Raw genomic sequence first — 27,719 nt, 5'->3', positions numbered from 1 at the left:
ATGGAGATAATACTATGGGCCCGACTTTCAAATAAAGCCAAAAATAGTGTGGAGAAGGGCTATTAGTTTTAAACAAATGTTTCAAAAGCAAAAATATCCCTACATAAAAAACGTAGGAATGACACAATGTGGCAATTGTTCAATTTGTCATACAGTAGAGATAGGTAAGAGTATGGTGGTAAATGGATATAAAATTAATATTACAAGAAAATTCAGCTGTATAACAAAAGGGGGTCGTATATTTGGCCCAATGTCAGGCCTGTCCATGTTTCTACATCGGGAAGACGGATAGAAAATTTAAAGAGAGAGTTTTGGAGCATTTAAGATGCATTAATCAGTTTTAAAGAAGAAAACGCGTTAGCAAGACACATATTAATGTTCCCTGACCATAAATTCAAGTTTAAAATTATACAAGTGAATCTAGACGAAAGAGGTGGACCTGTATCCCTATTGCTTGAAAAAATGGAATTATTATGGCAGATTAGATTAAACGCATATATGTATCCGGGCTTAAATGATAAATGTAATATAATGTGTCTGCTAAAACTAAAAAGTCAAATGAGATAAAGACTGTGCAATCCAATTTCAATATTAATTTTTAGATTTTATATATATATATATATATATATATATATATATATATATATATATATATATATATATATAAAATTATAATTATATTTTTAATGAGTAATTTCACTATATATGTATTTATATGCAGTAATTATAAAATTATAAAATTGAAATCATACATGGGATTTGATTTGAGTAGTTACCAATTTTATTTATTTATTCATATATATTCTTGGGAGACATATATATGTATATATTTATTGAAATTGATTTATGTATAGAATATTATAAATTTTTGGTTGCCTAAAAAGGTAATTTATGACGACTAGTTTATAAATTAATTAATTTTAAATTTATTTGGAATTTACTGTAAATAAATATATTATGAATTTATGAATGATTTGCATGTGTGTGTCTTCGTGTGTGTCTCTATATATGGGTGTGTATATATAGTGTATATACACACATATGTATGTGGACATTTAATGTGTATAAACACACATAATGACATTCATATTTTGTATGTATACATATATATTTTTTAATAAAATACATAACATATAATTTTTTAATAAAACGTTTTTTATATATGTGCATGATTTTAAACATATATTTCAACATGCACATATATATATATATGTATGCATTTTTAAAATTATAAATGTCTGCGATTTTAACTTTAGCATTATATATTTTTGCATTTTAATTTTTAAATCTGTGCAGTGTCTGAAAAGTTTTAATCTGTTACGTGTATATACATTTTAAAGCATTGTATATTGTGGTTAGGATGGTTGGGGTTTTATTTACATTTATTTTATTTTATTTAAATTTATGTGCCTGTGATTCGATCTGGAATTGTTTCACGAATATTTTCACTGGTTTGAGAAGTTTGGAATAATGTATGGTAAGAAAGTGTAATTTAAAGCATCGTATTTTATGGTTAAGATACCTTTAATTAATTCAAATATTTAAATTTTTAATTGATTCGTTTTTGGCGCCATTCTAGGATGAAGTATTCAAGAAATTATAAATACAAGCGCCTATATGAGTGGGGAACTGTTTCTGAAGAAGTTCTGCAATTGAGCGGAACGAAAAACGTGGTATATTTTTGCGTTTAAAGTTTAAATAAATGGTGTTAGTTGGAAAGCATCGCTTGTGGCATCTTTGGGATAGTTTGGTTCTTCTTTTTTCGAGTGCTTTTTAGAAATATTTAAAGGCCTGGTTGGCTCCTCATGAGAGTCTGTTTCGGCCATCTGTTCTGAAATGGCCGACAGGGGCTGCAAAAGCGCCTCACTGATGACGGCCGAACCTCCGCTTGTGCGCCATCATCAGATTTGGACCTCGGAGGCCTGTCTTTATCCTTGCGACGTTTGTGAACTCCGGTAGCCGGAACCGTATCAGACGACATTTTGTAGTTAAAGTGCCTACCGAAGTAATGAAAAGCAAAATCGTACCTTCGCTTAATTGTACGTTGATTGAATCTAGCACAAAACCGACAACTAGCTACGTCGTGGTCAGGGCCTAAGCAAGGAATACAGTAAGAATGAAAATCCTTACGAGGTATTTGCTTCCCACATGAAATACAATTATTAACTTTTTCTGACATCGGAGTGGAGCAAGAAAAAAGTTTCCCCAATGGGGTACTTAGCTTTGAGTGGAGAAGAAAATCTTTGGACTGAAGTTTATCAGAAAAAATAGTCAGGAGTCAGCCTACCGGCACTTGCGAACTGCTATCACCGCACGGCAAGAAAGACTGGAGAAGATGGTGTCGGCTGTCAGCTTTGTACTCCTGGCGCTCTGACGTCAGGGAGCATGGTTGAACAGCCGATGCCGGACCCAGACTTTGGGATTCTGGATGACCGAGGGCTGCCTGCCGGCAGGGGAGAACCCTACAGTCATGACTGCAACAGTGAAACACGATGAACATCCATAGCATCTACTAGGGTCCCTTTGGTCCAGTGCAATCAATGGTGACACAGAATGTCTTATCCCATTTGGCTATGGGTTCTACAGTGTCAGAATCTACCAGGACAGGGAAGGAACCTAAGTGGATCTGCAACGGCAGACACCCAGGACGTAGACGGGCTGGTCAGAAAGCCTCCAAAACACCATCTCCTTTGGGTAAAGGTTTTGGAAGGACCATCCACCTTTTTGACAGAGGGTCTCTAAGATGTCTGCAAAGGACACATCATCAGGTGGAGATAGAGGAAGGGGAGGGATCCCCTAGAAGTCAGTGTTAGCAGTCACAGATTCTGAGGGGAATCCAAGCACCTCTTTTCAAACTGAGGGACCTCCCTGGTGGGATGCTCTGGAGAAGTATTGGAAGAAATTTGGGATTCCATAGGTGGGAAAGGTTGGAGGCTTTCTAGGACTGGCTGTCCCAATTGTAGACGTGAGGTCTCGGTCGAGGTTGGGATCAGATGGTGGGAGAACCAGGAGTCTCCTACGGTGGGAGAGGACTCTCTCCTCCACTTCAAAGGCAGATGGACTACGAGGACCTGTTGGAGCAGACTCTTCTCTGAAGGGAGAGTCAGCATAGAGCTTTTTAACACAGAGGCTCCAAGGGGAAGCAACAGCTCCAAAACCTTCAGAGTTGAAGTAAGCCCCTCAGACTCTACATCTAAGCTTCAGCTCCAAGATGCACTGGGCTCCAATGCTGCTGGAGCAGAGGGAGTCAAAGAGATGGCAGGACTCCAAGTAATAAATTACTACCGGAGACATCTTGGTTCTTGGGGCCATTGGATCCGACAACTACGAAGGAGGTCAGATCAGAGAAGGAATTACAGGACAGAAGGGAGAATGTCTGCTCATGGATCCGGAATGGGATGGAGCCTTGAGAGGAGACCTCTGCAACGAGACACCTGGCTCATAAGTGACAGGGGGAGCATGGGGGCTGAATTACGGAAGACCAGGACTGTTGGATCTGAATTTCTCCGATCAGAGGTTTTCAGTCTCTTTTTCTGGCAGCTCGGAGGAGGAAGTCTCAGGGGAACATTTTCTATGTTCCCTGGCCTCCTTATGTTTCTTGAAAGGGGTTTAAGCTTGTGAAGTGGAAGGTACAGAAGGAGGAAGCAACCCATTTAAAATGAGCTGATTTCTACAGTGTGCCCACAGATTGAACCCCTCACAGACTTCACAAGAACTATTCAGGTGCACTGGGCCAAAACAGTAAACACACTCCCTGTAAACCAAAACAGTAAACACACTCCCTGTAAGCATCAGATAAGGGAATCTTGTGCCCACAGGAAGTGCATTTTTTGAAGTCCAATGACTTATCAGACTTCTCAGCCATGATAAACAAAGGAAGAAAATCTACCCACTTAGGTTGACAAAGAGAGAAGAACGAAACGAAAGGAAGAAATGATGGGAAAAACTTAACTACAGAAATATTTGTTTTTGTTATGAATTATGAGCAAATAAGTAGCGGAGAGGTATAGATAACAGATAAAGAACATATCTCAAGGCCGACTTGAGTTTTTTGCAAAACTTCTGGCAGGAGCTCTAGAGCAGCAAAATCTTTATCTTTTGAAATGAGCAGCAAGAGAGATCTAAAGTAATGTGGGGGAATGAGGCATTATGGGATGAAGCGGAGGAGCTTGGGCTTCAAATTCTAAGCTTGTAAGCGGGCAAGTTGAATCCGAAACACAAAGGTTGAGGAATGAACAAAAAATTAGACCATCAGATTTAATGTTTGTGAAAGACTTGGTGCAATATGTAACAATGGAAAAACAAGCAGTATGTAACAATGGAAAAACAAGCAGTATGTTTCAAAGTCAGAAGGCAACACCATCTGACAACAGAAAAGAAGCCAGTCAAGGCAAAAGGCATACACAACTTCCTGAGCAGGCTGTCCTCAAGTAGTAACAGGAGCATGATCCTCACAGTATCGGAGGCTAAGCCATCCACATCTACACTTCACTACAGAAAGCCCGAATGCAAGCTTCAACATGCACAAGCAGTTGAGCCACAGTGTGGTTATCTTCTATAAGGACTATGGAAACTAAAATACTTCCTTAAGCCTAGAGCAGAACTTAAAAGAACACTTCATGTGAAAAGAAACCCGTACAGCAGGAACATCAGATACCAGCTGACAAGGGAAGACAACATATACGCTAAACAAGTGTCAGGCCTTGAAGCGCACCTGCTTCAACTTTCTCTCTTTAAGGTACAGAGTGTTCCACCATTTTTGTAACCCTTATTAACTTGATACTACATCAAGAAGGTCAGTATCTATTTACAAAGATACAAAGAACTGCAACTTTGTGTACATATTCAATACATTTAAAGCAACTTTTCATGGTTTAAAAATCATTCGTAGACCTGGAGCAGTCCATACATTTGGTTTCTTCGGTGGTCTAGTATCTAGAGTCTTTTTGGGAAAGTTTTGCTGCACTAAAGCAGCACACGAAGGCACAACTTCCAGAGTCCATCCCCTACAGCTTCAGAGTGTTGGAGTTTCAGTGAGTCTCCTTGAATTTGAACTGGCAGCAACAATTCTAGTTGCTCATCTTCTTTAGTCTTCTTGTATCAAATGCAACATTAGACTTTTATAAAACAGTTTGTGATGATCTCTACTACACTTACCACCTTCCCCATTAATTATACAGAATTGCAAGCTGCTTTCCCCAACAACATTGCCTGTATTTAGACATTCCCATGGATTCAGAATGCTTTCTTTGTTACCAACCTGAAAATGATAGCCTTTTACTCTTTCCATCACAGTAGTGTTTCTACTACATTCTTGGGCATCAGTAGATGAAGCAGGCATTCTGCTACTCTCCAGTGGGGATAAAAAAAGTTTACATAACCCTGTTAAAATGACTTGTGATGTAAAAAAATGAAACCACAATAAATCATTTCAAAACTTTTCTTACCTTTAATAGGACCTATAACCTGTGCAATTCAATTGAAAACCAAACAAATCTGCTAGGGGAAAAATATAAAAAAATAAAAAATGCACAATAAGCTGGTTGCACAAGTGTGCACAGCCTTTAAAACTTTGAATCACCTTTTGCTTTAAAATTATAGCATTCAGTCTTCTTAGGTGCACACCTGCTATCAATTAGAGAGACTCTGATTAACCCCAAATAAAGTTCAGCTGTCGTAGTAGGATTTTCCTGACATTTACTCCGGTGCCTGCTACAGCAAAATATATAGTTCGCAGAGAGCTTACAAAGCATCAAAGGGGATCTCATTGCTGAAAGGTATCAGGAGAAGGGTACAAAAAAAATTTCCACAGCATATGGAACACAGTGAAGACAGTTATCAAAATGTGGAGAAAATATGGGACAACAGTGAGACATCTCTCCAAAATTGATGAAGACATGAAAACTGGTCAGGGAGGCTACCAAGAGACCTACAGCAATACTGAAGGAGCTGCAGGAATTTGTGGCAAGTACTGGTTGTGTACTACATGTGACAACAATCTCCTGTATTTTCCACATGTCTGGCCTATGGGGTAGGGTTGCAAGACAGAACCTTTTTCTTACACAGAAAAACATCCAGGCCAGGCTAAAATTTGCAAAATAATAAATCAACTCTCCCAAAACCATGTGGGAAAATGTGTTATGGTCTGATGAGGTCAAGGCTGAACTTTTTGGCCACAATTCCAAAAAGTATATTTGGTGCAAACACACTTCACTGTGGCGGATGGTGGTGCTTTGATGATGTGGTGGCAGTTATACAGTACAGTTTTGTACCTACCATAAATGTAGATGTCCGAACTGGATAGCATCTGCAGTCATAACAACTGGGTTGTCCTGTCGTCAGGCAGCCCTTCGGTCGGCTGGATTCCAAAGTCCGGGTCCGGCTTCGGCTGATGTCGCACTTCACCCGACGTCATCTCTGTTGGTCTTTGGGTATAAAGGCATCAGCCGACGCCATTTTCCTCAGTGTTTCTTGCCCCAGATGCCAGTTGCCCTCTTGGAAGGCTAAATTTTGGGTAAATGCCAATGTTTCCAAAAAGATAGAAGGTAGACACAAAAAATAAGCATGTATGTACATATATACAAACAAATACACCATAAGAGACTCCCCCCCGCCAGCTAGCTATTAGGAGGGTAAATACCCTAGGAGTACCACAGAGGGGAAGGAGGGAGGGTAATCCTGACTGCAGATGCTATCCAGTTCGGACATCTACATTTATGGTAGGTACAAAACTGTACTATGTCCTTCATGGATGCATCTGCAGTCATAACAACTGGGTAGAATACCATAGCCAACTAGGGGAGGAGGAAGAATAGATTATGGTGTGGATAGGATCCCTTGCAGTACAGCAGTGGCAAACCCTGCTCGGGATCTGGAATACAGAGGTAAATTATAATGCTTGGCAAATGTATGCACGGAGGTCCAAGTAGCCGCCTCAATGTCCTTGGTTGCCACTCCTCGTAAGAAGGCTGTGGTAGTGGCTGTTGCCCTTGTCGAATGAGGCCTTATGTTCTGTGGAATTGGTTTTCCATGAAAGGAGTAACAGAATCGTATGCAATTTCCTATCCATTTGGAGATTGTCTGTTTGGAAATCGCTTTTCCTTCCCTTCCTGTTGCATAGGCTACAAACAGCTGGTCAGTTTTTCTGTTATTTAGTGTACTGTCCAGGTAGTAGCGTAGCTGTCTATGTACATCCAAGGTATGCAGCATTCTTTTCCTCTGTTTTGTGGGTTTGGGAAGAAGGTAGGTAGGTGGATTGCCTGGTTTAAAGACACTCTGGATACCACCTTAGGCATAAATGTAGGATTAGTCCTCATGGACACTATCTTGGTGGAAGATTAGGAAGGGTTGTACTGCCATTAGGGCCTGAAGTTCAGAAACCCTTCTTGCTGAGGTTATTGCCAGTAGGAAAGCAGTTTTCCACGATAGATGCTGCAGGTCTGCTGTTGCTGCTGGTTCAAAAGGTGCGAGTGTCAACTTTTCCAGCACAAAGTTCAAATCCCAAGCTGGCAATGGTGCTTTCCTAGGAGGTTTTACATTCTTGATCCCTCTGAGGAACTGCCTGAGTAAAGGATGTGAAAAGACAGGTGGATCAAAGCTGTATTCTGCTGAAATAGCTGATGCATGTATCTTGATGGAAGAATAGGACAGGCCTGCATGTAGAAGCTCTGCCAAATACTCCAGAATGTTAGCAATGTCTATATTGGACACATCTTTTCCTCTTTCAGCACTCCAAATGACAAACCTTTTCCATTTTCCTGCATAGTTCCTTCTTGTTGAAGGTCTGCGGGCTTCAAGGATAATGTCTTTAACCCTTTGGGAAAGCTCTGGATTAGTTGCTGCTATGTGATATTCCATGCAGTTAGTTGCAAAGTTTTTAGGTTTGGATGCATGATGCTGTAGTTGTTCTGGGTTAACATCAAAGGCATCAGGGGTATTGGCCATATTTTGTCCCGAGACATGCTCCTCAGCAATGGGTACCAGTGTTGTCTTGGCCAGTTTGGAGCTATCAGGGTTATCCTTGGACGTTCCTCCTTGATTTTTAGTAATACCTTGTGTATCAAGGGAAGAGGTGGGAATGCATATGCTGTCAGACCTTTCCAGCTGAAGGAGAGCGAGTCCACTTTCCATGCAAGTGGGTGGAACGTCCTTGTGCAGAATTTTTTGAGCTGGTGATTGAGAGGGGAAGCGAATAGATCTATCTGTGGCATTCCCCATTTCCTTGAGATGGCCTTGAAGATGTCCGGGTGTAGCATCCATTCGTGAGCATCCGAGGTGGTTCTGCTTAACATGTCTGCTAGAGTATTCTCCTTTCCTGGTACGAACATTGCCTGTAACGATGTTGTAGCTGAGCGCCAGGTTCCAAAGGTCCAAAGTCATTCTGCATAGGGGGTATGAATGAGTGCCTCCCTGTTTGTTGATGTACCACATGACTGTGGTGTTGTCTGTCCTTATCATCAAATGTCCTGCTTTGAGGAATGGTCTGAATTTTTGGATTGCCAGCTTTACTGCCAGCATTTCTTTTAGGTTGATGTGCAAATGGAGCTGGTCCTGTGTCCACAATCCTTGTATGCATTTGTCCAGCATGTGAGCCCCCCATCCTAGGTCTGAGGCGTCTGTTGTGATGGTTTGGCTTGCTTGATAGTTGTGGAAAGGTAGGCCTGGATTTGACTGGCATGCTTGAGCCCACCATAGGAACTCCTGTTTTAGGCATGGGATTAGAGGAATTTCTGCTTCTAGGCTGTGCCTGTGTTGGGACCATAAATTCTTTAGGTACCACTGTAGTTTTCTCATATGTAGTCTGGCATGTGGAACCAAGATTATGCAGGATGCCATGAAGCCCAAGGCCTGTAGAACTTTTCTTGCTGTTAGCTTGTTCTGTTTTGTTAGTGCCAAGAAGTAAAGAGGGAGTTCTTTTTGTTTTTCTGCAGTTAGGAATGCCATTTGTTTTACTGTGTCCAATTCCGCGCCCAAGAATGTCCTTCTTTGGGATGGTAACAGCCTTGACTTTTGTAAATTGACTGTGTATCCCAGTGCTTGTAGCAAGTAAATGACCCTTTGTAAATCTGTTGTCAGCTTGCTTTTGTTGTCCCCCTGTAGCAGACAGTCGTCCAGGTATGGATAAATTTGGATTCCCTGTAGTCTGCAGTGAGCGATTACTGATGCCAGGCATTTTGTGAATACTCTGGGCGCAGTAGATAAGCCAAAGGGCAATGCTGAGAATTGATAGTGCTCTGATCCTGCAAGAAATCTGAGGTATCTTCTGCAAATTGGTCGTATGGGGACGTGCAGGTATGCCTCCTTGAGATCTAGAGTTACCAGCCAGTACTCCTTGCCCAGCATGGGAAGAAGTTGCTGGAGGGTCAGCATTTTGAATTTTGGGACAATGATGAATGTATTTAAGGTGGACAGGTCGAGAATAGGTCTCCAGCTTTTTTCCTTTCTTGGAACTAGGAATAGTCTGGAGTAGAATCCTTTGCCTTGTTCTGTTATTGGCACTTTTTCCACCGCTCTCATCTTTGTTAGTTGCATTATCTGCTGTAAAGCTTCTGTTTTTTGATTTGGAGGCAGGTTTGGCATTCCTCTTTTGACTGGTAAAGTAGATTTGGCTGCTTTAGCCCTGGCAAAGGCCTTAATAGACATGGCTGCAGGAGGCCTAGCAGCACCACGTGCTGGGGTAGAGACATCCAAAGGGATGGTGTCTGATAAGTCACTAGTAACCACTGGAGGTAAGATTTCTGAGGCCGTTTCAAGTAAGGTAGCAGGAGCCTCAGTAGTAGTCATTGATTCAGCTGTGCTTTGATCAGTTTTCTCGGTTTCGGCCGAAACCAAGACACTCGCGGTTTGCTTAACCGTGGTTTCGGCCGAAACCGCGGACCGCGATTGTCGGTCTTTTTCTTTGCATTTTTTAACAATCTGGGTAGTCGGAGGATCCGACGGCATAATGTACGCAAAATCTGAGCCGAAAAACTGTTCAGCAAACTCCGACCGACGCCTAAGCGTTCGTCGGTTGAATGAGGCACAGGCTGAACAGGCTGCTACGTCGTGGTCTGGGCCTAAACAAGGCAAACAGTAAGAGTGGAAATCTTTATGAGGTATTTGTTTCCCACAAGTTAAACAGTTATTGACTTTTTCTGACATCGGCTGAGGCAAGAAAAAGAGTCCCCAACGGGGTACTTGGCTTTTAGAAGTCTTCGAAGTAGTATTCGGAAGTAGTAATCTCTGGATCTGACCGACCGGCACTTGCGAACAGCTTCTGCTTCGGGCGCCACGCGGCAAGAAAGACTGAGGAAAATGGCGTCGGCTGATGCCTTTATACCCGAAGACCAACAGAGATGACGTCGGGTGAAGTGCGACATCAGCCGGACCCGGACTTTGGAATCCGGCCGACCGAAGGGCTGCCTGACGACAGGACAACCCAGTTGTTATGACTGCAGATGCATCCATGAAGGACATTTTAGGGTTGCTTTTCTTCATCTGGAACTGGGGCTTTAGTCAATATGGAGGGAATTATGAACACATCCAAACACCAGTCACTTTTGGCTCAAAACCTTCAGGGCATTTGCTAGAAAGCTGAAGATGAAGAGGAATTCCCCCTTTTAATATGACAATGACCCCAAGCATACATCCAAATCAACAAAAGAATGGCTTCACCAGAAGAAAATTTAAGTTTTATAATGGTCCAGCCACAGCCCAGACCTAAATCCAATGGAAAATCTGTGAGGTGACCTGAAGAGGGTTGTGCAAAAGAGAAGTCCTCACAATCTGACAGATTTGGAGTGCCTTTACAAGGAAGAGTGGGCAAATATTGCCAAGTCAAGATGTGCCACGCTGATAGACTTCTACCAAAGACTGAATGCTGTAATTAAATCAAAAGGTGCTTCAACAAAGTATAGAGTGCACAGTTATGCAACCAGCTTACTGTACATTTTTTTATTTTTTATATTTTCCCCCAAACAGGCTTGTTTTCCCAATCGAATTGTACAGGTTATAGGTCACATTAAAAGGTGGAAAAAAAGTTTTGAAATAATTTATTGTGGTCTCATTTTTTATATTACATAAACCTGACATTTTAACAGGGGTGTGTACACTTTTTATATCCACTGTATCTTCTGCCTATTAACTGCTGAGCTAGTGAAAGACTGAATCCTACAATGCAGTACTCTATTCTTACACAGTGAGACAACAATCCTCTAAGCACTTTGAAGACATTCTTCACTGCCAGGTTAGTTCACTTCATTTGTCTCATGGAACAAAGACACTGCGACTGGCCACTTGTCGAAATTCCTGTTTCAGGCACACCCATTCTCAATTCCTTGACCACTGTAAAATGCAACAATTTCAGGTATGCCCTGTCTTATACATATAGGCTTGAATGCATGTTATGTCTAAAAAGTTCATAATTGCCACCATCTCAAAGTGCCGACAACCATATGGTCAACATTTGAAATGCAGACAATGGAAGTAGACCGCGAGAAAGAAAAAAAACAACTTCCTTTACACTGCTAGTAGGGGGGGGCTACATCTAAATGGGCTAAATCTTTCCATTCCGCACTGTACCGAGATGCCAGTTCCGCATTGTCAATCATATGGTGTCAGCAATGTCAAAGGGACATTATATATATGTGTGTGTGTGTGTGTGTGTGTGTGTGTGTGTATGTATGTGAAAGGGACATTATATATATATGTGTGTGCATCATGTGTGTGTGTATATAATATATAACACATATATATATATATATATATATATATATATATATATATATATATATATATATATTTGTGTGTGTATCATGTGTATGTATGTATGTGAAAGGGACATTATATATATATTACACACATACACACATGATACACACACATATATATAAATATATATAAATATATATATATATATATATATATATATATATATATATATATAGAGAGAGAGAGAGAGAGAGGGAGGAGACAGACAGAATGTATACACATATGCACCCACTAATTATAAACATTTTTTTGTGTGTGTGTACACACAATCATCACTCGTGTTCCATGTTACACACACACAAATTATTCAAAGCAGAAGCCCTACAGGGTATTTCTTACTGTACCAACTTGTTTCTTTTCTCATTAAAAAAGTCAAAATAGATAAGTTGAATTAAATTCTAACTCAAATGATAAAGCAGTACTTAATTTCCAAGCTAAGCCACAAATATTTAGAAATATTGAATCACAAGGTTCCTATAAGCTTAGAAAAGATTAAAACTACAGTCCTATTCAGTAAACCCCAGGCATTTACATAAACTAGCTATCAGATCCAAACAAATTAATAAACAAAATCACATTAATGAAATTAAATACAAGAACCTTCTTCTTTCGGCTTTTCCCGGTTAGGGGTCGCCACAGCGGATCACCTGTCCACTCATGATTGGCAGTGGAGTTTTACAGTGTCGAGTTGCCAGCCCGGCGCCCAACCTTCCACAGAAGGTGCACACACACACACACACACACACACACACACACACACACACACACACACACACACACACACCTAGGGCCAATTTAGAGTGTCCAATCTACCTGCAGCATGTCTTTGGCATGTGAAAGGAAACCAGAGCACCCGGAGGAAACCCACGCGACCACTGGGAGGACATGCAGATTCCACACAGAAGGCACCCCAACCAAGGATCGAACCGGAGAACCTCTTGCTGTGAGGTGACAATGCTAACCACTGCACCACCTTGGCCACCCAATGAAATTAAATACAAGAATAATAACAGTAAAAAGAACAACCAATTTAGATTCAGACAATGTAATAGATACATTTCTACAAGAAAATATCAAGGCTAAACTATCAAAACAAACTATTACCCTAAATAAACGGGATAATGCCAGAAATATATAAAATTCTTCCAGAGCACATAATAAAAGTTATTATTAAACACATTCTCCATGGTTAAACAAGACTTAACTTTTCCCTCCCTTGTGAAAGTACTCAATAAATTCCCCCCATTCTGAAACAAGGTAAGGACTCCCAATTATGTGCATCCTATAGACCCATATCATTGTTAAATATTGATTATAAAATGTTCATGTCTATCCTTGCCAAAAGACTAAAGAATATATTACCCAATCTAATACACTTTGATTAAACTGGCTTTATCTTACATAGAAAAGTACACAACAATATTATTAAGTTACCATCTCTAATAGACATTGCAAACAAAACCAATAAACAATCAACTATTATTAGTCTGGATATTGATAAGGAGTTAGATTCCCTTAGTTGGTCAAACTTTACTTCAGATTTCACTAAACTGATTTAAATATTTATAGTGATTCTAAAGCATTTTTTAAGATCATCCACGGTAAAAATTCATAAGGGAACTAGACAAGGTTGCCCTCTATCCCCATTATTTTTCACTTTAATCAGTCGAACATTTTGCTTCATTTATTAGAAATAACCCAAATATCTACGGATTTCAAGTTAAATGAGGGATACTGTCCAAAAGTTCAGCTTTTTGCTGATGATATTCTACTAACATCCAGTGACATAGAAGGCTCTTTACAACATATCATGAATGCCATAACTCTATTGGGAAAAATCTCAGGGCTCAATTTTAATCAAAATAAAACCAAAACACTGTTAAAATCAATAAGAAAATAAATAGCAATTTGCAAAAATACCATACATTCAACCGGGAAAACGATAAGATAGGATCATCTAGGAATAAGTATTAAAAATAAATGGAATGAAACTATTGAATTTAACTTCACCAAACTGGTAGCTATAATCAGGGACTTGACTAAAATGTGGAACAAAATGTTTTTCACCATGGGAGAGGACTTGCATAAAATCTTGGGCAAAATAATAATTGATTTTACCTCCTCCTAAAAAATTCTTTAAACAAATAGATTCCCTATTACTAACTTATGGTTCCCAAAGAAACCAAGAATAGCCTATAAATGGCTAGATGGGAGAAAGGAAATTTACCCCAGGGATCATATCAGTCGCCCTGCTAGACAGGGGTCCAGGAAAGTAAATAATGTGGGAAAAAATAGCCAGGGAATTGTTATGGCTAGGCTTGTATAGGCCCTAGGGCTGATAGTCTAGTACCAACCTATGAACCTATAAATGGCATGTTAGAGCCTGGGACAGTAATGGGATTGGCTTTCCCAACATAAAATTATATTCCAAAACTGTTATTATTAACATAATACTACACTGGATTTCATCCATATACACCTCTAGCTGGAAACAAACTACACAAAATACATATAACTTCATCTGAGAACTCAGAAACCCAGTTTAAGGAAACCTTTGGAATTAACAAAATATTTTGGATACTCCATGAATATTGCTTATATAATAAAGAAATTTAGCAACTTCTCACATGGTATAAACCAAATATTTTATATTTTCAAAAATATAAAAAAATCGACAACAATCATAGTCTAAAGAACACCTTTTTCATTACATTTCCCATAGCTTATTACACCAGATTGCCTAGATACCTTCAATAATCAATAAGATGCGGAATATTAAAAAGAGAATAATCTAAAGTTTTGGCACCAGTTTATAGAAAATAAGAACATCCAACCAATGAACTTTCTCTTAGCCAGATACAAGGTCCATCAAGATAATTTTGCTCTGTATTCAATATTTAAGACAGTTTGTTCAAGTGAATGTGTCAATAAATCTGGAAAATTATATTCTATCAAGATTGATACAACTATTCATATGGTGTAGTTCGATGAACAATGAACATAAATTAAGCATATATCACCTGTATATAAAATCCTACGAGAAGACTTGATTACTTTTGACCAAGCTTTTTGGAAATGCTCCATAAAGATTAACGGTGAACCTTTATCTAATAAGAAAGTTATTAAATTCAATAAAAAACACTTCAGGTATATAGTCTCCAATATAAAGATGGAGATTTATTCATAGAAGCTTTTAAACTCCACACAGAATTGACCTTATAACCAAGAGTAATTAAAGCAAATCCTGGAGGTGTGGCAATATTCTTGAAGCCAACTGGGTTCATATGTTAATCGAATGTAGAACTCTCACATGATACTGCAGTGATTTTAGACATTTCGCAAAAGCCCTGTGGTCTGATAACTGTCAAATTACTAGCTCTTTCCCTACCCCAAGTATAATTCCTAGACATCAGTTAGCTGTTCTTTGGTTAATTCTAGGTATTGCTCGAAAAATAAATTAAATTGAATTGGAAAAATAAATAAGCAGGATGTTTACGGAGTTTATTTCAATAGCAAAATCTGTATGTAAAAAAGAAATGCAAACTATTTATCAGAGATCATCAAATGTAACACAAGTCTGGCTTGCCAAAAAGTGATTGTTAGATAAATATGGATTACCTTCTTGGATAAAAAAAAAATGCATCATGGATATTTGCAAGTTATGTTTTATTATGTCCATGTTTATTAACAAAATTTAATAAAAATGTTTTTGGAAAAAAAAAAATAATAAAATTATTTAAATAAAAAAAAGCAAGTTAATTCAATCCAAAAAAAAAAAAAAATTGTAAAAATGTAATGTTACCCAGTGGCAGCTGGTGACTTCAAATTAAGGGGGGGCGCTGCAGGAGACAGTTGAATGGGTGGAGCCAACTAGAAAGGGGCAGAGCTATGCTCAAAACCACAAAAACTGGGACTTTAAATACGCTGCCCTGGGTGCCAAACCATTTTGTCTTGATTGGACTCGCATAATGAAGTGCAGAACAACAAAATATTTCAATGCATTGGGTACATGACAGCTTACTTAATATCTAGAAGGAAACAAAAAGATTGTGAGGTATGACCAAATAAATTACTTTTTAAATACATTACTGGAATGCCAGTCAAAATAAAAGTATAAAAAAAACAAGTAGCACTCAACTCAAACCACTTCTCCTTGCACTGCAGTTCTAATTATAATTTATATTCAGTTATAAACAGTACCAAATAATATGTTGAAAAGTAGCAATCTCTGTGATACTCCCACTTGTAAAAATGCTTCTTATCCAAAAAAGACATGCTGCCTGACAACAACTATCTACTTGTTTCATGGCGAAAACATGAATCAAAGTAAAAAAATGAACAGCAAACAAGAAACAAGTTCAAGATAAATTGCTTAAAGGATTACTGCACAGGTTATGGTCCACACATGATAGACTGGCGTTCTGTTTAGTTTACTGGTAAAGCCTGCAAAGATGACTGCAAGTCTCCAACAAACGCATGGAGCTTCTGAAAATACTGCAATCCTGTCCTTTATTACAAATACTTTCATATGCATTTCAAATCTCTGCATGGCAACAACAAAATGGCTTTCAATGTTGGTAATGTTTAACAGTATGCTTATTAAAGCTTACTTGCATCTTACGATGTCAGACAGGCTTACCGGATGGTCATTAAAGCATTGCTACTTAACACAGAGCAACAGGCACTACAACATGCATTTTCTGAAGAAGCATAAATCAACAGTATAAAAATATGACAGAAACCCAGAACATGCTGCAAAATAAAGGACAGATGAAAAGCCACTGTAGTACTTGTCTAGCTTGGATGAGGGGATACTCTGCACACTTGCAATGCATAATCATTGCCTTGCTTGGACACATTCAGAGTCACTACATGGGGAGTGGGGTGCAACAAGTATGTCACAATTTGAAATGTTTCTGGCTCATGTGATGGCCCCGACACATTTCTCATAACTCAACCTCAGAGCAAGAAATCTGGACAAAGCCATAAACAGAAGTGGGACAAAGACCCAAAAATAAGGACAATTTTTAAATACTGCTCTTATAAACATGGAAAGATAATAGAATATTAGGTCTTGCATTAGTAGGACTTTTCTGAAGGGTATGAAATCTGAAACACAAATTTACATTTTGCAGCACAAACACCAATAGACATCTGCTAAACAAAGTAATGCAGTCTCACAATGAAAATAGACTTGGTATTAAAACTTCTCTGCCCTTGAAACTCACATTCATCGAAACAGCATTGAGAAACACATTCAAAGAAAATACGTATGGCCAGTGGCAGATAAGATTAGCTTTGGGCTGTTTTTAAATCATAGGCCCCTTGCACATGAAACATACAGGTGTTCTTTGATGCACCTTTGCATAATACAGCACACTTGTTACAGGGTATTTTGGGCCGTTTTTAAATCATAGGCCCCTTGCACATGAAACATACAGGTGTTCTTTGATGCACCTTTGCATAATACAGCACACTTGTTACAGGGTATTTTAAATTTTGTTTTGAACATTTTTTCAGTAAACAATGAAACAAAATGCATGCACCAATAATGACAAAACTGCCCAATTCAGAACATTTCCATCATAAAAATCTACTCAAACTTCTACAGTCCACCAATATCAGTAAATATGCACAATCTCTGCAGAAGTAAAAGTCATCTAAATAATTCCACATTAAAGAGATCTAACTAATGAAGAGGTTGCTGCTAGCAAACAACGTTATATTTCATCTACAAATAAAGTGCCTGTTGCCCTTGAAGAATAAATTGCCCATATTATATTAAAAAATGATAAGCTAGTAATACTGCAATATAGAATTGATGGCAAACTGATAACAGGTTAATAGTTACTAGGTATCAGAAGACACTCAGGACTGCAGCATCCACCCCCTTTAAAAGTACAACACAGTACAGTATCAGCAATGCATCTACATACTGTGGGAGCAGAACCCACAGCCTTCTGCATTGAAAGCAAGCACACTACCTGTTGTGCTATCGATAATGCTTGCAGACTCTGCATAAGCAGCACTAACCGTATCTTCCCCTGAAGCTCTTGGCTCCTTGTAAAATCCACTCACTCAACTATATCTCTCAACTTTCCAGCACATGAGCACACAAAATCTGGAAAAGGCCAAAATTCATTTGGGGGGGGGGGGACAAAAGGCCAAAAACCAGGGACACATTTTTAAACATTGCTTGTATAATCTTGGAAAGTTGCTAGAATAAAATGCTGTGCTACAGCCATGCAAATTCACTGCCAAGTCTTTAATCCAGGACCCTGTGCACTACAGTCAAAGCAACATGCCACTATGCCAAATCAGTTGTTTCTTGAAAGATGGGAAGACTGAAACTTAAATGGCTATCATTTAGTGAATTCAGTTCTCACCATAGCTCTCAACCTCTTAGCAAAAAACACCTGAACAAAGCCAATAATGAGGGAATACAGCCTCAAAAATAGGGACAAATATCAAATATTGATCTTATAAACTCAGAAAATTGCTAGAATAAAATGTCTTGCGTTTCCATATACTTTCTGAAGAATATGAAGTATGAAATTCAAATGTCTGTCATTATTTAGTAAATTCAAAATCCAGAAAACCACAGATTTTATGAGGAACAGAACAAAAATATGGGGAAAACATCTGAAAACCTTTTACAAGTGGTGGTGGGTAGGGAATTTGGGCTCTTGCTACCTGCACCCAAGGTTTAAGGTTTGACCCAGAGTTACTCTCTAGCCACCAGTTATAGTTAACAGGGGCATTTTACACAGGCAGACACAGACACACCAAAGTCCTGTTACTGTCAAAGTGCAGCAGCTCAAAGTCCTTTCCACATGCAAAAGCAAACCGCAGATCAAAGTCCCACATTCAAAGCAGCTTTCCCAGGGAATGCACCCCCCCCCCACACACACACACACACACACACACACACACACAAGTACCCGAGTGCAAAGGTCCCATCCTGTTACGGCAATGGCAGCAGCTATACACACACACACCAATACCACAGTGCAAAGTGCGGTTTCCTGTAAACGACACTCCATTCAATGCAAAGTCCATTACGGCAATGTCTGCAAATGACTCCATTCAATGTGTAGCAGCTCAAAGTCCCTTCCCCATGCAAAAGCAAGCAGCAGCTTTCCTGGGGCTCCATTCAATGTGCAGCAGCTCAAAGTCCTTTCCCCATGCAAAAGCAAGCAGCAGGTCGTCCCACATTCAAAGCAGCTTTCCCAGAGAATGTCAAGCACGCATGCATGCGCTACCTCTGGTTCCTTTTGACCATGCATAGAATGCAGACCTTGCAGTCTGATCCCATTCCAGTCTATGCAGTTGTAACCTACATAGACTTCTGGGGTATCTGTAGACTGATGCCTTCTTTCTGAATCCTGACTGGTTAAACAGCAGTCTGGATTCAAGTTTTAAGCACACATGCATGAATTCCGGGACTTAGTTTTTTTTATTTTGTTTTTTGTACAGCTGGGGGCTGCAGTCCAGTAGTAGGTCACCACTGGGGTTACCCAATTCAAATATACATATATAGAAATATATATATATATATATATATATATATATATATATATATATATATGTGTGTATGTATACACATATACATATATACATACATATACACACGAGAGAGACACATTTTGGGACACACAGATTGTAATCTAGTCTAGGTTTCTGTAATGGCCTATGAATGACAGACAACCGGTTTACACTTTTTCAACATCTGCATGCAATTAAATATTTGCTTAACCTCAGTAAAATATAATTTCAAGTAATATGAGAAAACTTCCCTACATCATACAGGCAACACTGCTACAGTGGTCACTACTATTACCTTTATATCCTTCCTCATCCAGTACAACCGTATAATCATCAGGCGTTTCTGTTAGACTGAAGAATTTACATCTGGAGGGGACAAAAAGCAAATAAGTGAAACTTAACCAGCACTCATCAATTATGACTTGCTTCAATTAAAACGTGCTAAACAGTAAATCATTAATCATTCTATATTCTGTGCTAAAAGCCACACTGTACATTTTCCAATTTAAAATTTTAATGGTAGTTTTTAAAGGTGGTTCCTTAGTCCAAGTATTTATTATTTACAAGAATGGGAGCCACTGAAAACTATTTTTTTCAGACAGTATGAAAAGCCTCAGCTAACATCAGAAGGATTTGTAAGAACAGCTCACAACTAGTTACACAAAAATAAAAAATCTAGACTAAAAATGAACATTTGGTTAATACCGAACAGGACACCCATCACAAACATATTACAGCATGACTTAGTTCTGTGCTGATGACTTGCTCATCAAGTGTGAAATGCTGCACCTTAACAGAGCAGTTTTCCGATTTCAGCAAGTTCTCTGTTGCTCTCTCTCTCTCCACTCTTCTGTTAACATAACTAGTGTTTTGTTACTGTAAAATCTGCAGATTTTTTTTAAGGGCCTTCTCTAAGGAATGAGATTTGACAACATAAAACAATGGTCATGGTTCAAGACTGCCACCTATACTCCAGTTTAGGACCTTATCAGTCAGCTCCATACAATGATAGCAACACCATACAGTCCACCTCAAAACTTGAAACTGAACTTGCTATGACAGTATCACCATGCACTCCAGCCATGATAGTAATGAGCTCCCTACATCACTACCATTACAAGCAATCTGGCCCATAACTTTGTCACTGAGTTCTGTACAGATACCACCACCAGGTTAAGTCCAGTCCAGATCATGACCTTGTCATTCAACCTCCCCCCACAAGGGATCACTACCAGACAGAGCCCATGACCTTTTCAATAGGATCCCTGCCAAAAACACCACTAAATCAGGCTCTCCAGCCTAAGACTCTAAATGAATGAAATCATTTTATTTCTGCCCAGACTACGAGGTAAATCACACTGCCACCAGTCGGCTACCCTAAGGCTCTAAAAAAGGTACCCAATTATACTGTGTAAAATTAATACTAACGCAAATGGTAGAGTGTGACCAAAGCAGCAAGGCTTTCAGGAGCAGCCAGTGTCACTAAAACAAGTACTCTTAAGATGTTAAAAGTATTCTCTGAAGGAGCAGCCACAATGAAAGGCATTCAAAAATTTAATTATTAATAATAAAATCAGAAAAAAAGAATACCGAATACAATAAACAGGGCTTCAACCACAGAGACATAAAAAATAATACAGTTAGATAGTTTCTCATAGATGTAGAGAAACTTAGTCTCACTGAATGTCCCCGACTGACTGTTCCTTGACTACAGCAAGGCAAGCTGGTGTGTGCAGAGTGTCTTACCACAGCAAAAGCCATATGACGTATCTCTGTGTGTGGATGTGTGTGATACATGTCCTGTCAGAAATCTTTCCTGCCAGGTTCCAAAGTGCTGCTGCGAGGGTTCCAAAGAAACCAGATGCTGGTTAGAGGAAGACATCATCTATGGTCACCGGACTCATAACACACACACAGCTTTGCCAAGATCTGTGGCAGCATCGGAAAGCTATAACACAATTTCAAACTTTCTACCCTTCCAGGGTTCTCTGATAAACATACACATTTGATCAGTTGCAACAATACAACTTTATACATGCATACATTCTTTCTGTCCAGCAGGACCAACTGTTGATGCATTAATACAAGTAACTTAAATTACAACTCAAACATCTGTACAAGTCAGTGTGTAGTCAAAGAACATAAAATTATTTACGAAGCAAACAACAGATGCTAGCACTTGCTAACCAACCAATAAGTCCGAAAAAAGTGCTCAGGCTCGCTGGTAGTAAACGGAGGAATTTATTGACACCAAAATCCACAAAATAAAGTGCTCAAATGATAGAGCCGTACAAAATGTAACACGAACGCTCTTCTAAATCCACCAAATGCTGCGTTTTCGTCAGTATGACTTCATCAGACACTCTACCTTCATGATACACTTGTTTAAATACTAAACAATTAAATTAAGCACATTTCACTGGTTCTACAAACCATATCAATTAATTCAAACACACCAATCAAGTTCCTACATTCATTAATATTAATTTCCCTCATTAAATATACTTTATTCCACTAAATAAAAACTCTTTATGTGTTTAATTATGGTAGCAGTGATGTTAGTGCTGAAAATAATGAATCATATGCTATGAAAATAACGAGACTGGATAAAATGTTAATGAAATACAGAACCTTAAACATTGAAAATGCCTATTTAAGGGAATGTTTAGAAAGGGAGATTGTCCCAAAGGGATTAAGAGTTTTTAAATACCCGAATAATGTTCAGATAGGTTCCAAGTTTCATGAATGCCTGATAAAAGTTTTTAACAATTGTGGGTTGGAAGTGATTAGGTTAATTATAGAAGAAAACAATAACAAAATAGATGAATTGGGGAATGAAATAACTACATTGGATACCTGTATCAAGACTGATTTATTTTTTGATATTAAGGAAGAAAATGAGAAATATTTTTCTATGAGAAACAAAATAGATAGAATGTGTGATGAGGTGATACAGCGGAAGATGGGGAAATTAAAAAGGGATATCATGGAATATGATAATCATACCAGTTATCCCAAACCACACACACAGGCATATGACAGTGTACATAAGGTTAATAATTATAATAAAAGAAAAAATGTACAATATACAAACAATTATGGACCTAGAAAGGACAACATATGGGATGATGAAAGTTATGACCTTGAATTCCCCCCCATACAGGAAAGAAGGAATGGAAATGAAGGCAATTATAATTATAACTCAGATAATTTTCAGAAATGGGGGGGGGGGAACAGGGTGGAGGAGGTATTATTGAATACCCCTAACCCTGAAATAAGAGTCCATCAGCCTGGTGAGGCGCTTGTAGAAAACCCACACACTGAGAGAATAGACCAGTCATTGGGGGACATAGACAATAATAGGGTCAAACACACTTTTCAGAATTTCACTATTTATAATTTTAGTATTTTAAAATTAAACCCCGACCACTTTTCTTTGTTAAGTAAAGGTTTAAAATATATACCTAATAGACGAGGGGACTATACACGTACAATTCTTGATATGAAGCTGTTTTCCAGAAAGATCAATTTGGAGATTATGGCCTCAAGGATGGGCTTCAACAGGGAAGATGTTAGAGAAAATTAATTAAGAAGGAAGTCCATATACAACCCTCCATTAATACCTCAAATCAGGAACTTCGAAAATATTATGATAGACTCAGTAAGGAGAAAATATGATAAAAGCTGGGTACAACATATTTAAGTAAAAGGGAGAACGAAGTTCTACAGGAACTAAGTGGTAATGGTTCCTTGAGGGTAATGAAACCAGATAAGGGTGGGGGGATAGTAATTATGGACACAATACTGTATGAAGGAAAAATGAATTCCATTCTAAGGGATGAAGAAAAATATACAGAAGTGTCGTTAAATGAAGTTCATGTGGCCTATCATAGAATCGATACTATCATACAGGACCTCGTGGTGGAAAATGTAATTGATGAAAAAACATATAAGTATTTAGAAGTAAAGAAACCTAAAGTGGCTACCATATTCGGAATTCCTAAAATTCACAAGGATATGGGAAATCCACCACTGAGGCCAATAGTATCGGCTGAAGGCTCAAAAACAGCCCCCCTAGCTAAATATGTAGACTTCAAGACTAAACATATTTGGGTTAATAATAAAGTAATCTTGAAGGACTCCTGGGAGTTTTTGGGGGAATTGGACATGTATAGAGAGGATATAAAGTTTGTCACTATAGATGTAATAGACTTGTTTGGGTGTATACCACATTTGGAGGGTATGAATTCCTTCGAGGAATCTGTGTTCGAGGACGGTACATTAAGCCAGAATGATAAAATAGCAAGCGTAATATTGATGGACACTATCTTAAAATACAATTTCATAATGTTCGATAGTGAATATTATAAGCAAAAGAAGGGGGTGTCCATGGGGGCCGCTTGTGCCCCCACGTACGCTAACATAGTACTTGCAAAATGGGAAGAGCAATATATTACAACAAGTGCATATAAAGAATTTTGGACTTTATATCACAGATTTCTCGACGATATTGTTATTTTTTGGATAGGAAGTGATGAAAAATTTATGGAATTCATGAATTATATTAACCAAACTACTAAATACTTGAAGTTCACATATTCTGTCAGTACTGAGGCCCTAAAGTATTTAGATATAGAAATATACAAAAGGGCTGGTAAATTTGAGAGCAGAGTTTATAGAAAGGAGACGTATGTGAACTCTTTCTTACATTATGATAGTGCACATCCCCTAAACAGTAAGAGGAACATTGTCAAGGGGCAGTTTGTTAGGGGCTCCCGAATGACATCAAACAATATTGATTACCAGGAAGAATGCAGGATTTTACATAATATGTTTAAAGAAAGGGGATACCCAGATGAATTTATTAATAAGTTAAAAAGGGAAGTAGAGGAAGGTAGAGGGGGCAGGTTCGAACCTATAATAGGTAAGGGTGACAAACAAAATGTAGAAGTAAGATGTACCCCGGTAACGGACACAAAGCAAATAAACCAAGATGACTATAGAAGAAGTCTGGTTGTAGAATACAACAGTTTTAATAGGAAATTTAAGGACTTCTTTATAAAGGAGTGGAATAAATTTAGTACCCTAACAGATATTGAAGAAATACCGAAGATGAAACCCAAGATGGTGTACAAGAACCCGCCAAATATTGGTAAAATATTAGAAAGAAGAAAAGAAAGGAAGGGGGATAATAATACTAGGAGGTGTGGGACATATAAATGTGGAAGATGCCAACAATGCCCATATGTCATGAACAAGGCAGAAATATATTTGGACAGTAGAAAGAAAAGATTAAAAGTAGGACACATTATAACTGTGAAAGTAGAGGAATAGTGTATATAGCAATTTGTCAGATATGTCAATCATTCTAATGAGGTAAAACTGAGAGATGTTTGAAACGTAGAATATCTGAACATTATTATGACATTCTGAAGAACAAAAGCACTAATGCACTTTACAAACACAGTATTATATGCCCAAATGCAAAGTATGAGTTTTTGTGTTGGACCAAGTAATACCAGACACAAGGGTGGTCCATGGGAGGACATCCTAGAAAATAAGGAGTTATGGTGGCAGGTATACCTGGATTCCAACACTAGCCCTGGGATTAATGATTATTTAACTATAACTCCATTACTTAAATTAAGGGCTAATAAATTATAGAGCGGTTCACGAAGTTGGGCACTAGGGGGCAGTGTACCAATATGAAATTAACTTTATATGTTCTATCACAAAATTCATGAAAACAACAATCTGAGGATTTTATAATATGCAATGTTTATATTTAATTATTATGTGGAATTAAATTTATATATAAATAGTTTTTAATAGTATTTATATTATTATTCAAAGTTGCATTTTTAAATATATATTTTTTAACATTTTTTTTAAACACAAAGAGTTTTTATTTAGTGGAATAAAGTATATTTAATGAGGGGAAATTAATATTAATGAATGTAGGAACTTGATTGGTGTGTTTGAATTAATTGATATGGTTTGTAGAACCAGTGAAATGTGCTTAATTTAATTGTTTAGTATTTAAACAAGTGTATCATGAAGGTAGAGTGTCTGATGAAGTCATACTGACGAAAACGCAGCATTTGGTGGATTTAGAAGAGCGTTCATGTTACATTTTGTACGGCTCTATCATTTGAGCACTTTATTTTGTGGATTTTGGTGTCAATAAATTCCTCCGTTTACTACCAGCGAGCCTGAGCACTTTTTTCGGACTTATTATAAAATTATTTACAAAAACTCCAGCTAGCTGTGCTGGCATACGTACACATGCACCACCCTACTCTCCCTGGCCCAGATGGTACTACCTCATAACATCACACAAGAGGGATAAATCTCTGACTACAGCCCAGAAGACTTGTACACAATTAGCAACATAGGACACAAGACTGGAGAAGGCAAAATCAGATGGAGTTGACAAGGACCATATACTTATCCTCAGGGAGGGAACTGCTAGGCTAGCAGCACTCACGACAGCTTGGAAGTAGCAGAGTGTCATCGCCTACCGTTAGTGGGCAGGTTGGCTTGTGATGCTAATGCAGAGCTCTTCTCGGAGCAATTTTGGAAAGGGACAAGGTAGCAGTTATGAACACAGCAAGTAACCTGTGAGACAAATGAGTAGGTTGCTCCTTATAAAGCTAACCTGTTAAATACCACCAAGCTCTCATCCGGAGGGGGTAGGATAATAGGATACTACATTTCCTGAGCAGGAATAAGGCAGACAGCTCACAAATCCAGTCTCAGGATGCCTGGATCTCAATTCTAACGGAACAAAGGGCAAACTGGGAACATGTAGAGAAGACATCAGGCAACTTCCTGAAGGAGGAGGGTACAGAAAAGAAAAAAAAAGGAAAGGAATGAGACCCTCTGTATTGCTCTGGTCTACATTTTCTCCCATTTGCCTTTGCAGCTGCCGGGATAACCCACATGCACTCGGGCAGCTACTTCTCAGCCAATGTAAGATCTTAAAAAAGGTGAAGGGCTGCAAGGTCAATGTCCATAAAAATAAATGAAGGGGAACATAAATCAGGACACCCCCACAGGTAATATTTCATGGTAGTGACAGCCCAATTAATGACCGAACACTACGGCACAATAGCATTTCTAAGCTTCCTACTAATATGATACATGGGACATTTATCGCCATCTGTGTGCTAACAAGAACTGTTCTAAACTGGGGGATATTAGAGCAGACTCAAATATATCCGTTTTAAGTTGCCTAAAGACTTGTTCCACTGCATTCGCTCACTTCACCTTCCAAGGGCCTTTATTCCTCTAGTCATATCAGATGTGTAATAGTGCCAAAAATCAGAGCAAACATCCCAACAACATCTAGCCTGATCTAAATAGTTTTCACTTGCACTTTAGTGATTGGAAATTTCCAAGTCTTCAAGGACTAATACAGGAACATTCAGGCAAGCTGCAGTACATCTGCTGTGGAGTCTAAAGAGCTTGACCTACCAGTCTTTGGAACACTGCAGATGCTCCAGGAAACCCAAAAAGGCATGATTTGTTAAAGGAAAGTCCGAAAAGTAGGAACAATGCCTTTCAAGTGTCTAGAGATACTGGGATTTGTGAATAGCCTTTGGTTATCTTTAAAGTGGACTTGTCCAATTTTTCAATTTATCTAGTCATGCTACAGAAAATGAAAGAAATTTATAGAATTATTGTTTTCAGGGCATTCAGAAAATTATAGACCCATCAGGCTTGGGGGGGGGGGTTACTACAAGGGGAGTATTCCACTTACTCTACACATTCATTCTTTTACAATTAAAGTTTAACCATCTGCCGTATTTAGTCCATAACCATTTGGCATTGAGAATCTGGTATTCAGCAGGACTTTAGGGCACTTCTCTAAGCAATTCTGAGAAGTCTGTATTCCAGACAACAAAATTATTGTTCTTCTTGCTGCTTACAACCAAAACAGTATCCCCCATCCTGGCTTCAGAACATACTGGAAAAACAAACAGTTTCCCTATGGTTTCAGAACACTGTGCCACAATTACTTGTGTTCTGGCTTCCATCCAGCCCCAGCTGTGTCTAGTTATATTTTCAGATATGAAAAAGTGGGGCAGAAAGGGTGCGTGGTCAAACATAAGATATCATTAGTGGGTGGGGCAGAAAGGGTGCGTGGTCAAACTACGATATCATTAGTGGATGTGACAAAGTCTATAATGCAACAACTTTGGGAGAAAGGACTAAGCCATGGGGTTCTAGATTCTCTGAATTTTAGAGCTCCCCCACAAACTTTTTGTCCAAAAGATAGCTTGCAAAAAGTCAATTAAGAAAATAAATTCTTTCAAGGCAGAAATAAGTTGAGCCCATGGTTTAATATTCAAAGACAACTACCCATAATCGCCTGGGAAGACAAACATTCTTAGGAACAATAAAATGTAAAGAAAGAGCAAGAG

The 27,719-nt window shown here is 38.6% G+C and overlaps 1 protein-coding gene across 1 annotated transcript in view; it reads right to left on the bottom strand.

The window, feature by feature from the left end:
• The window catches only part of LOC122799284 (cytosolic arginine sensor for mTORC1 subunit 1-like), a 467,271-nt gene that overhangs the window by 416,892 nt on the left and 22,660 nt on the right, over positions 1-27,719 (bottom strand). Inside the window, exon 2 of the mRNA XM_044068241.1 lies at positions 19,589-19,659. Coding sequence (XP_043924176.1) covers positions 19,589-19,659 — 71 coding nt within the window. The remainder of the gene's footprint in view (positions 1-19,588; positions 19,660-27,719) is intronic.

The sequence above is a fragment of the Protopterus annectens genome, chromosome 4.part0, assembly GCF_019279795.1.
Source record: "Protopterus annectens isolate FY-2018-M chromosome 4.part0, PAN1.0, whole genome shotgun sequence".
Classification (NCBI taxonomy): domain Eukaryota; kingdom Metazoa; phylum Chordata; order Ceratodontiformes; family Protopteridae; genus Protopterus; species Protopterus annectens.
Note: the sequence above shows the minus strand (reverse complement) of the source record. Positions and strands in the feature narration are given on the sequence as shown.